Source organism: Aquarana catesbeiana, linkage group LG02 (assembly GCF_042186555.1).
Source record: "Aquarana catesbeiana isolate 2022-GZ linkage group LG02, ASM4218655v1, whole genome shotgun sequence".
NCBI lineage: Eukaryota > Metazoa > Chordata > Amphibia > Anura > Ranidae > Aquarana > Aquarana catesbeiana.
In genome coordinates this window covers 9,701,243-9,713,858 of record NC_133325.1, presented here as the reverse complement: position 1 = coordinate 9,713,858, position 12,616 = coordinate 9,701,243, and the positions used below count along the sequence as shown (strand labels likewise).

The following is a 12,616-nucleotide window of genomic DNA, read 5'->3' as shown; positions in this document are numbered from 1 at the left end:
ACTTTAATTGTTTGATATGTAAACACAATATAGAAGTCAATGTGCACACTATATATAGGAAGTTCTTAAGTTGTATTCATTTGTTTATTCGATATTTATATATTAGTGATCTTTGACACCATTTTTTATTAGATTATCAAGCGCAGCGCAAACATTTCTTATCTAAACCTTTGCACGATTATGAATGCGTGAACTGCGTTTGCGGCTAGATAATTATATATATTTATATACATTTCTTTATGTTTCATTTTCTGAGTTTCACGTTTCACATTTATGCACATTGAGCATTGGATTATTGTGGCTCACAAGATTTTCCTCATTTTTGTTCTCTTATTATTATTATTTATTATTATACATGATTTATATAGCGCCAACAGTTTACGCAGCACTTTACAATGTTTAAGGGGGACGACACAATTACAGTACAATACAGAAGGTACAGGAGGGCCCTGCTCGTAGAGATTACATTCTAAAGGGGGGGGTGGTGGTACAAAAGGTAATAGATGCAAAGAATGATTTGATGGAGGTGGCTCGGGGACAGTTATGTGGGTGTGGGATAGGCTTCCCTGAATAAATGAGTTTTCAGGGATCTCCTAAAGGTGGACAGGTTAGGGGCTGATCGGACATACTGGGGCAGGGGGTTCCAGAGGATGGGAGAGGCTCTGGAGAAGTCCTGAAGGTGGACAGGTTAGGGGCTGATCGGACATACTGGGGCAGGGGGTTCCAGAGGATGGGAGAGGCTCTGGAGAAGTCCTGAAGGTGGACAGGTTAGGGGCTGATCAGATATACTGAGTCAGGGAGTTCCAGAGGATGGGAGAGGCTCTGGAGAAGTCCTGAAGGTGGACAGGTTAGGGGCTGATCGGACATACTGGGGCAGGGGGTTCCAGAGGATGGGAGAGGCTCTGGAGAAGTCCTGAAGGTGGACAGGTTAGGGGCTGATCGGATATACTGGGGCAGGGGGTTCCAGAGGATGGGAGAGGCTCTGGAGAAGTCCTGAAGGTGGACAGGTTAGGGGCTGATCGGATATACTGGGGCAGGGGGTTCCAGAGGATGGGAGAGGCTCTGGAGAAGTCCTGAAGGTGGACAGGTTAGGGGCTGATCGGATATACTGGGGCAGGGGGTTCCAGAGGATGGGAGAGGCTCTGGAGAAGTCCTGAAGGTGGACAGGTTAGGGGCTGATCGGACATACTGGGGCAGGGGGTTCCAGAGGATGGGAGAGGCTCTGGAGAAGTCCTGAAGGTGGACAGGTTAGGGGCTGATCGGACATACTGGGGCAGGGGGTTCCAGAGGATGGGAGAGGCTCTGGAGAAGTCCTGAAGGTGGACAGGTTAGGGGCTGATCGGACATACTGGGGCAGGGGGTTCCAGAGGATGGGAGAGGCTCTGGAGAAGTCCTGAAGGTGGACAGGTTAGGGGCTGATCGGACATACTGGGGCAGGGGGTTCCAGAGGATGGGAGAGGCTCTGGAGAAGTCCTGAAGGTGGACAGGTTAGGGGCTGATCGGACATACTGGGGCAGGGGGTTCCAGAGGATGGGAGAGGCTCTGGAGAAGTCCTGAAGGTGGACAGGTTAGGGGCTGATCGGACATACTGGGGCAGGGGGTTCCAGAGGATGGGAGAGGCTCTGGAGAAGTCCTGAAGGTGGACAGGTTAGGGGCTTATCGGATATACTGGGGCAGGGGGTTCCAGAGGATGGGAGAGGCTCTGGAGAAGTCCTGAAGGTGGACAGGTTAGGGGCTGATCGGACATACTGGGGCAGGGGGTTCCAGAGGATGGGAGAGGCTCTGGAGAAGTCCTGAAGGTGGACAGGTTAGGGGCTGATCGGACATACTGGGGCAGGGGGTTCCAGAGGATGGGAGAGGCTCTGGAGAAGTCCTGAAGGTGGACAGGTTAGGGGCTGATCGGATATACTGGGGCAGGGGGTTCCAGAGGATGGGAGAGGCTCTGGAGAAGTCCTGAAGGTGGACAGGTTAGGGGCTGATCGGATATACTGGGGCAGGGGGTTCCAGAGGATGGGAGAGGCTCTGGAGAAGTCCTGAAGGTGGACAGGTTAGGGGCTGATCGGACATACTGGGGCAGGGGGTTCCAGAGGATGGGAGAGGCTCTGGAGAAGTCCTGAAGGTGGACAGGTTAGGGGCTGATCGGACATACTGGGGCAGGGGGTTCCAGAGGATGGGAGAGGCTCTGGAGAAGTCCTGAAGGTGGACAGGTTAGGGGCTGATCGGACATACTGGGGCAGGGGGTTCCAGAGGATGGGAGAGGCTCTGGAGAAGTCCTGAAGGTGGACAGGTTAGGGGCTGATCGGACATACTGGGGCAGGGGGTTCCAGAGGATGGGAGAGGCTCTGGAGAAGTCCTGAAGGTGGACAGGTTAGGGGCTGATCGGACATACTGGGGCAGGGGGTTCCAGAGGATGGGAGAGGCTCTGGAGAAGTCCTGAAGGTGGACAGGTTAGGGGCTGATCGGATATACTGAGTCAGGGAGTTCCAGAGGATGGGAGAGGCTCTGGAGAAGTCCTGAAGGTGGACAGGTTAGGGGCTGATCGGACATACTGGGGCAGGGGGTTCCAGAGGATGGGAGAGGCTCTGGAGAAGTCCTGAAGGTGGACAGGTTAGGGGCTGATCGGATATACTGGGGCAGGGGGTTCCAGAGGATGGGAGAGGCTCTGGAGAAGTCCTGAAGGTGGACAGGTTAGGGGCTGATCGGATATACTGGGGCAGGGGGTTCCAGAGGATGGGAGAGGCTCTGGAGAAGTCCTGAAGGTGGACAGGTTAGGGGCTGATCGGATATACTGGGGCAGGGGGTTCCAGAGGATGGGAGAGGCTCTGGAGAAGTCCTGAAGGTGGACAGGTTAGGGGCTGATCGGACATACTGGGGCAGGGGGTTCCAGAGGATGGGAGAGGCTCTGGAGAAGTCCTGAAGGTGGACAGGTTAGGGGCTGATCGGACATACTGGGGCAGGGGGTTCCAGAGGATGGGAGAGGCTCTGGAGAAGTCCTGAAGGTGGACAGGTTAGGGGCTGATCGGACATACTGGGGCAGGGGGTTCCAGAGGATGGGAGAGGCTCTGGAGAAGTCCTGAAGGTGGACAGGTTAGGGGCTGATCGGATATACTGGGGCAGGGGGTTCCAGAGGATGGGAGAGGCTCTGGAGAAGTCCTGAAGGTGGACAGGTTAGGGGCTGATCGGATATACTGGGGCAGGGGGTTCCAGAGGATGGGAGAGGCTCTGGAGAAGTCCTGAAGGTGGACAGGTTAGGGGCTGATCGGATATACTGGGGCAGGGGGTTCCAGAGGATGGGAGAGGCTCTGGAGAAGTCCTGAAGGTGGACAGGTTAGGGGCTGATCGGACATACTGGGGCAGGGGGTTCCAGAGGATGGGAGAGGCTCTGGAGAAGTCCTGAAGGTGGACAGGTTAGGGGCTGATCGGACATACTGGGGCAGGGGGTTCCAGAGGATGGGAGAGGCTCTGGAGAAGTCCTGAAGGTGGACAGGTTAGGGGCTGATCGGACATACTGGGGCAGGGGGTTCCAGAGGATGGGAGAGGCTCTGGAGAAGTCCTGAAGGTGGACAGGTTAGGGGCTGATCGGACATACTGGGGCAGGGGGTTCCAGAGGATGGGAGAGGCTCTGGAGAAGTCCTGAAGGTGGACAGGTTAGGGGCTGATCGGACATACTGGGGCAGGGGGTTCCAGAGGATGGGAGAGGCTCTGGAGAAGTCCTGAAGGTGGACAGGTTAGGGGCTGATCGGACATACTGGGGCAGGGGGTTCCAAAGGATGGGAGAGGCTCTGGAGAAGTCCTGAAGGTGGACAGGTTAGGGGCTTATCGGATATACTGGGGCAGGGGGTTCCAGAGGATGGGAGAGGCTCTGGAGAAGTCCTGAAGGTGGACAGGTTAGGGGCTGATCGGACATACTGGGGCAGGGGGTTCCAGAGGATGGGAGAGGCTCTGGAGAAGTCCTGAAGGTGGACAGGTTAGGGGCTTATCGGATATACTGGGGCAGGGGGTTCCAGAGGATGGGAGAGGCTCTGGAGAAGTCCTGAAGGTGGACAGGTTAGGGGCTGATCGGATATACTGGGGCAGGGGGTTCCAGAGGATGGGAGAGGCTCTGGAGAAGTCCTGAAGGTGGACAGGTTAGGGGCTGATCGGATATACTGGGGCAGGGGGTTCCAGAGGATGGGAGAGGCTCTGGAGAAGTCCTGAAGGTGGACAGGTTAGGGGCTGATCGGACATACTGGGGCAGGGGGTTCCAGAGGATGGGAGAGGCTCTGGAGAAGTCCTGAAGGTGGACAGGTTAGGGGCTGATCGGACATACTGGGGCAGGGGGTTCCAGAGGATGGGAGAGGCTCTGGAGAAGTCCTGAAGGTGGACAGGTTAGGGGCTGATCGGACATACTGGGGCAGGGGGTTCCAGAGGATGGGAGAGGCTCTGGAGAAGTCCTGAAGGTGGACAGGTTAGGGGCTTATCGGATATACTGGGGCAGGGGGTTCCAGAGGATGGGAGAGGCTCTGGAGAAGTCCTGAAGGTGGACAGGTTAGGGGCTTATCGGACATACTGGGGCAGGGGGTTCCAGAGGATGGGAGAGGCTCTGGAGAAGTCCTGAAGGTGGACAGGTTAGGGGCTTATCGGATATACTGGGGCAGGGGGTTCCAGAGGATGGGAGAGGCTCTGGAGAAGTCCTGAAGGTGGACAGGTTAGGGGCTTATCGGACATACTGGGGCAGGGGGTTCCAGAGGATGGGAGAGGCTCTGGAGAAGTCCTGAAGGTGGACAGGTTAGGGGCTGATCGGACATACTGGGGCAGGGGGTTCCAGAGGATGGGAGAGGCTCTGGAGAAGTCCTGAAGGTGGACAGGTTAGGGGCTGATCGGACATACTGGGGCAGGGGGTTCCAGAGGATGGGAGAGGCTCTGGAGAAGTCCTGAAGGTGGACAGGTTAGGGGCTGATCGGATATACTGAGTCAGGGAGTTCCAGAGGATGGGAGAGGCTCTGGAGAAGTCCTGAAGGTGGACAGGTTAGGGGCTGATCGGACATACTGGGGCAGGGGGTTCCAGAGGATGGGAGAGGCTCTGGAGAAGTCCTGAAGGTGGACAGGTTAGGGGCTGATCGGATATACTGGGGCAGGGGGTTCCAGAGGATGGGAGAGGCTCTGGAGAAGTCCTGAAGGTGGACAGGTTAGGGGCTGATCGGATATACTGGGGCAGGGGGTTCCAGAGGATGGGAGAGGCTCTGGAGAAGTCCTGAAGGTGGACAGGTTAGGGGCTGATCGGATATACTGGGGCAGGGGGTTCCAGAGGATGGGAGAGGCTCTGGAGAAGTCCTGAAGGTGGACAGGTTAGGGGCTGATCGGACATACTGGGGCAGGGGGTTCCAGAGGATGGGAGAGGCTCTGGAGAAGTCCTGAAGGTGGACAGGTTAGGGGCTGATCGGACATACTGGGGCAGGGGGTTCCAGAGGATGGGAGAGGCTCTGGAGAAGTCCTGAAGGTGGACAGGTTAGGGGCTGATCGGACATACTGGGGCAGGGGGTTCCAGAGGATGGGAGAGGCTCTGGAGAAGTCCTGAAGGTGGACAGGTTAGGGGCTGATCGGATATACTGGGGCAGGGGGTTCCAGAGGATGGGAGAGGCTCTGGAGAAGTCCTGAAGGTGGACAGGTTAGGGGCTGATCGGATATACTGGGGCAGGGGGTTCCAGAGGATGGGAGAGGCTCTGGAGAAGTCCTGAAGGTGGACAGGTTAGGGGCTGATCGGATATACTGGGGCAGGGGGTTCCAGAGGATGGGAGAGGCTCTGGAGAAGTCCTGAAGGTGGACAGGTTAGGGGCTGATCGGACATACTGGGGCAGGGGGTTCCAGAGGATGGGAGAGGCTCTGGAGAAGTCCTGAAGGTGGACAGGTTAGGGGCTGATCGGACATACTGGGGCAGGGGGTTCCAGAGGATGGGAGAGGCTCTGGAGAAGTCCTGAAGGTGGACAGGTTAGGGGCTGATCGGACATACTGGGGCAGGGGGTTCCAGAGGATGGGAGAGGCTCTGGAGAAGTCCTGAAGGTGGACAGGTTAGGGGCTGATCGGACATACTGGGGCAGGGGGTTCCAGAGGATGGGAGAGGCTCTGGAGAAGTCCTGAAGGTGGACAGGTTAGGGGCTGATCGGACATACTGGGGCAGGGGGTTCCAGAGGATGGGAGAGGCTCTGGAGAAGTCCTGAAGGTGGACAGGTTAGGGGCTGATCGGACATACTGGGGCAGGGGGTTCCAAAGGATGGGAGAGGCTCTGGAGAAGTCCTGAAGGTGGACAGGTTAGGGGCTTATCGGATATACTGGGGCAGGGGGTTCCAGAGGATGGGAGAGGCTCTGGAGAAGTCCTGAAGGTGGACAGGTTAGGGGCTGATCGGACATACTGGGGCAGGGGGTTCCAGAGGATGGGAGAGGCTCTGGAGAAGTCCTGAAGGTGGACAGGTTAGGGGCTTATCGGATATACTGGGGCAGGGGGTTCCAGAGGATGGGAGAGGCTCTGGAGAAGTCCTGAAGGTGGACAGGTTAGGGGCTGATCGGATATACTGGGGCAGGGGGTTCCAGAGGATGGGAGAGGCTCTGGAGAAGTCCTGAAGGTGGACAGGTTAGGGGCTGATCGGATATACTGGGGCAGGGGGTTCCAGAGGATGGGAGAGGCTCTGGAGAAGTCCTGAAGGTGGACAGGTTAGGGGCTGATCGGACATACTGGGGCAGGGGGTTCCAGAGGATGGGAGAGGCTCTGGAGAAGTCCTGAAGGTGGACAGGTTAGGGGCTGATCGGACATACTGGGGCAGGGGGTTCCAGAGGATGGGAGAGGCTCTGGAGAAGTCCTGAAGGTGGACAGGTTAGGGGCTGATCGGACATACTGGGGCAGGGGGTTCCAGAGGATGGGAGAGGCTCTGGAGAAGTCCTGAAGGTGGACAGGTTAGGGGCTTATCGGATATACTGGGGCAGGGGGTTCCAGAGGATGGGAGAGGCTCTGGAGAAGTCCTGAAGGTGGACAGGTTAGGGGCTTATCGGACATACTGGGGCAGGGGGTTCCAGAGGATGGGAGAGGCTCTGGAGAAGTCCTGAAGGTGGACAGGTTAGGGGCTTATCGGATATACTGGGGCAGGGGGTTCCAGAGGATGGGAGAGGCTCTGGAGAAGTCCTGAAGGTGGACAGGTTAGGGGCTTATCGGACATACTGGGGCAGGGGGTTCCAGAGGATGGGAGAGGCTCTGGAGAAGTCCTGAAGGTGGACAGGTTAGGGGCTTATCGGACATACTGGGGCAGGGAATTTCAGAGGATTATCAGTATCTGTGCACTGTCAGCCTGTGTTTCTCCTGTGTCATTTCCTCCACTCCCACTATGTTACCTTCAGCCTAGTGAATGCAGTTCCCCACCGCTGCGAGGGTCTCATACATTTCCTGAGTACTTCCAGTCTGTTCTCTGTGTCCTACCAGTACTTGTATGAGTCTCTGAGTGCTTCGCCCAGTTACATGTTGCTAGACCTGTGCTCTCCTTGTCCACAAGGTTTAGGAGGGTGTCTATGGGAATGTTTGACCATTCTTCCAGAAGAGCATTTGTGAGGTCAGGCACTGATGTTGGATGAGAAGGCCTGGCTTGCAGTCTCCGCTCTAATTCATCCCAAAGGTGTTCTATCGGGTTGAGGTCAGGACTCTGTCCAGGCCAGTCAAGATCCTCCACCCCAAACTCGCTCATCCATGTCTTTATGGACCTTGCTTTGTGCGCTGGTACAAATCATTAGGTGGAGGAGGGATTATGGTGGGGTGGGGGGGGTTGTTTTTCAAGGGTTGGTCTTGGCCCCTTAGTTCCAGTGAAGGGAACTCTTAAGGCGTCAGCATACCAAGATAATTTGGACAATTTGATGATCCCAACTTTGTGGGAACAGTTTGAGGACGGTCCCTTCATGTTCCAACATGACTGCCCACCAGTGTACAAAGCAAGGTCCATAAAGACATAGATGAGCGAGTTTGGGGTGGAGGAACTTGACTGACCTGCACAGAGTCCTGACCTCAACCCGATAGAACACCTTTGGGATGAAATAGCATGGAGACTACAAAGCAGACCTTCTCCGTCAACATCAGTGCCTGACCTCACAAATGCTCTTCTGGAAGAATGGTCAAACATTCCCATAGACACCCTCCTAAACCTTGTGGACGGCCTTCCCAGAAGAGTTGAAGCTGTTATAGCTGCAAAGGGCGGAGCCAACTCAATATTGAACCCTCCGGACTAAGACTGGGGTGTCATTAAAGATCATGTGTGTGTAAAGGGGGGGGACCAATACTTTAGGTAATATAGTGTATAGATATATATTAAAGTATTTTGGAAAACAATACCACTCTATAAAGCTTTGTATTGCTTGTTATCATAAAAAAGTTACAAAGGTTTTGTTCTATTGTACTTTATATATGATATATTTATTATGTACAGTATCTGACAAAAGTAAGTACACCCCTCAGTGACATTTGTGTAAATCTTTTCTTCTATCTTTTCATGTGACAACACTGAAGAAATGACACTTGTCTACAATGTAAAGTAGCGAGTGTACAGCTTGTATAACAGTGTAAATTTACTGTCCCCTCAAAATAACTCAACACACAGCCATTAATGTCTAAACCGCTGGCAACAAAAGTCAGGACACCCCTAAGTGAAAATCTCCAAATTGGGCCCAATTAGCCATTTTCCCTCCCCGGTGTCATGTGACTCGTTAGTGTTACAAGGTCTCAGGTGTGAATGGGGAGCAGGTGTGTTAAATTTGGTGTTATCGCTCTCACTCTCTCATACTGGTCACTGGAAGTACAACATGGCACCTCATGGCAAAGAACTCTCTGAGGATCTGAAAAAAAGAATTGTTGCTCTACATAAAGATGGCCTAGGCTATAAGAAGATTGCCAAGACCCTGAAACTGATCTGCAGCACGGTGGCCAAGACCATACAGCAGTATAACAGGACAGGTTCCCCTCAGAACAGGCCTCGCCATGGTCCACCAAAGAAGTTGAGGTCACGTGATCAGCGTCATATCCAGAGGTTGTGTTTGGGAAATAGACGTATGAGTGCTGCCAGCATTGCTGCAGAGGTTGTAGGGGTGGGGGGCCAGCCTGTCAGTGCTCAGACCATACGCCGCACACTGCATCAAATTGGTCTGCATGGCTGTCATCCCAGAAGGAAGCCTCTTCTAAAGATGATGGACAAGAAAGTCCACAAACAGTTTGCTGAAGACAAGCAGACTAAGGACATGGATTACTGGAACCATGTCCTGTGGTCTGATGAGACCAAGATAAACGTATTTGGTTCAGATGGTGACAAGCGTGTGTGGGGGCAACCAGGTGAGGAGGACAAAGACAAGTGTGTCTTGTCTACAGTCAAGCATGGTGGTGGGGGTGTCATGGTCTGGGGCTGCATGAGTGCTGCCGGCACTGGGGGGCTACAGATCATTGAGGGAACCATGAATGCCAACATGTACTGTGACCTACTGAAGCGGAGCATGATCCCCTCCCTTCAGAGACTGGACCGCAGGGCAGTATTCCAACATGATAACCACCCCAAACACACCTCCAAGACCACCACTGCCTTGCTAAAGAAGCTGAGGGTAAAGGTGATGGACTGGCCAAGCATGTCTCCAGACCTAAACCCTATTGATCATCTGTGGGACATCCTCAAACGGAAGGTGGAGGAGCGCAAGGTCTCTAACATCCACCAGCTCTGTGATGTCATCATGGAGGAGGGGAAGAGGAGTCCAGTGACAACCCGTGAAGCTCTGGTGACCTCCATGTCCAAGAGGGTTAAGGCAGTGCTGGAAAATAATGGTGGCCACACGAAACATTGACACTTTGGGCCCAATTTGGAGATTTTCACTTAGGGGTGTACTGACTTTTGTTGCCAGCGGTTTAGACATTAATGGCTGTGTGTTGAGTTATTTTGAGGGGACAGTAAATTTACACTGTTATACAAGCTGTACACTCACTACTTTACATTGTAGACAAGTGTCATTTCTTCAGTGTTGTCACATGAAAAGATAGAAGAAAAGATTTACACAAATGTCACTGAGGGGTGTACTTACTTTTGTCAGATACTGTATCTAACTGGATCACGTTTACTATTTTAATGCAACCCTTTAAAATAAACTTTAAAAATTTGGATCATTTGACAGAAAAAACCCACAAAATATAACAAAATGTAACATTGTATTGCAGGCCTTGATGTCCGTAACCCTTTAGTGGGGTGGACAGTGTACATATCTAATTAAAAACTGATAGTGAGATCTGCCAGCACAGTACAGGCAAGGGAAATTTGGTAACCCCCAAGGGGGAGAGTTGAGCAGTTTTTTTTTTTTGCAATATTGATGTTTTCAGAAAAGAACAAGTCAGAAATGTTGTAATTTTTTTTTTTTAGTAAAACCTCTTGATTTGTTACAGTTGATACTTGGTATGTTTAACAAGTATTGGGAGAGAATATAGTTACGGGCCCCTTAACCTTGAGTATTGCCCCCCCTAATAATACACTACACACATATAAAGACCAATTGCGTCCCTAGGGGGGCAGAGGGGGCCCTGACCCCCCCCAACATTATGGGGTTTTTTTTTTACAAAAAGGCAATGTATTTTTGTTTGCATTCATAGTGGATCTTACTCGGACCGCCATGGGAGTAACATAGTCTCTATTGAGAGGGAGAGCGTCCCCAGTCAGCTCCTGCGGGTGATTCCACCGATAAAGACCCCCCCCCCCCCCGTGTGACAAACACATTACCTGCTGATAAGCGTCTTCGAAGGAAATCATCTTGAATAGGTGGTAATCATAGCTCTTCCTGTTGAACTCAGAGACACAGAAATCTGCTATGTCTTGCACAACCTTACTATTTTTGTCAGCAGGTCTCCAACCTCCTCCTATAACCTCACTGAGAGACACGGGAGCCCACAGCAAGAAGATGATAAGAGCTCCAAGACCAGCCATGATGGTTTCCACTATCACCACCACTCTCCGACAGAGGAGGGTATATAAGACCTGATCTCCTCCCAGGATACATCGTCTCTGACCACGAGCCATTCACGTGCCGTGCCACGTCACCTTGGCAGGCACCAGAGATCAGGAGGGCAGGTTAATCGAGCTGGCAATCTGAACACAGATACAGTATCTGACAAAAGTGAGTACACCCCTCACATTTGTGTAAATATTTTTATTCTTTTCATGTGACAACACGGAAGAAATAAGGAAAATCTTTGCCAGCACACCATGGATCAACAAGGAAGCAGCGTCCATTAAAACGTGCTGGCAAAGATTTTCCTTGCGACTTCTGAGCCAGTTCACAACTGCAGAACCCAAAGCCGGGAACGTGTGAGATGGGAAGATGGAGTAACACTGAAGAAATGACACTTGGCTACAATGTGACTGGATGGACTTGTTATCTTCTGTCAACCTCGCCTACTATGTAACTATATGTAACAATACGTAACTATATGTAACAATATGTAACTATATGTAACAATATGTAACTATATGTAACTATGTAATGATGTAACACTTTGACACTTGTCTACAATGTAAAGTAGTGAGTGTACAGCTTGTATAACAGTGTAAATTTGCTGTCCCCTCAAAATAACTCAACACACGGCCATTAATGTCTAAACCGCTGGCAACAATAGCAGTACTAAATAATAAGAGAATTCTTGCGAGCTGCCATATATGCCATAAGAGTTAATAATCTGGAGAGCTGCTAGCACTGATCACGTCCCATACCCTCGTGCTGACCAAGTAAGCTACAGAAGAAATTGCCGCGCTATCTAGATCTTACCATGTGACCACCAGATAGGCTCGTGCTAATATTTACACCACTTGATGAATATTAAATCAAACATTACTGATGTAATACGTAATACAATCATTGCAGATTATACCTCGTGTGACAATAAATTGATCATGTACAAAATTGATATAAATACAGTGCATACACTTATCTATTCAGACAGTGCTTAATAAAGTGCTTCAATGATAAAAAAAAAAAAAAATTATTTCAGTGCACCAAAGCGCGATCATGCGTCAAATGAAGGTCCACTCAATCCAATCCACTGATTCTATTGGAAATGACCAAACGTGTGTGTAACGGTCAGGGCTTTTTTTCAGCGGGAACGCGGGGGAACGCAGTTCCGGCACCTCCTGGACTGACTGTATGTAATGGTAAGGGGCGTTGGGGTGTTCTACAGGGTATTGATGCTCACTGCTGGGGGATCTATTCTATCTGGAGGGCATATATTTTTTGCAGGACGGGTCTATTGTTGCTAAGGAGATCTATTGTTGGTGGAGGACCTATTGTCGCTGTGGTGGGTCTTATGTTGCTGGGAGGTCAGTTGTTGTTGAAAGAGATCTACTGTTGGGGGAGGGGTCTATTGTTGATGGCTGCTGGAGAGTCTATTAATGCTGGCTGTGCGGAGATCTGTTGATGCTGCCAGGAGTCTATTGTTTCTGGGGGGAGGGTTTTGTTGTGAGTTGCTCCATTGCTGTTAGGGGATCTATTGTTGCTGGCTGCAGGGGATCTATTTTACTGCTTTTCTTGATATCATTACCAAATTCCATACAAATTACTTAGCACCACAAAATGATACTTGGTTCTGTAT

At 51.7% G+C, this 12,616-nt stretch overlaps 1 protein-coding gene across 1 annotated transcript in view; it reads right to left on the bottom strand.

The window, feature by feature from the left end:
- The window catches only part of LOC141129592 (cystatin-SN-like), a 33,956-nt gene extending 22,890 nt beyond the window's left edge, over positions 1–11,066 (bottom strand). Inside the window, exon 1 of the mRNA XM_073617691.1 lies at positions 10,755–11,066. Within this exon, the coding sequence (XP_073473792.1) occupies positions 10,755–11,051 (297 nt within the window). The 5' untranslated portion in view covers positions 11,052–11,066. The remainder of the gene's footprint in view (positions 1–10,754) is intronic.
- Positions 11,067–12,616: the final 1,550 nt, after the last annotated feature.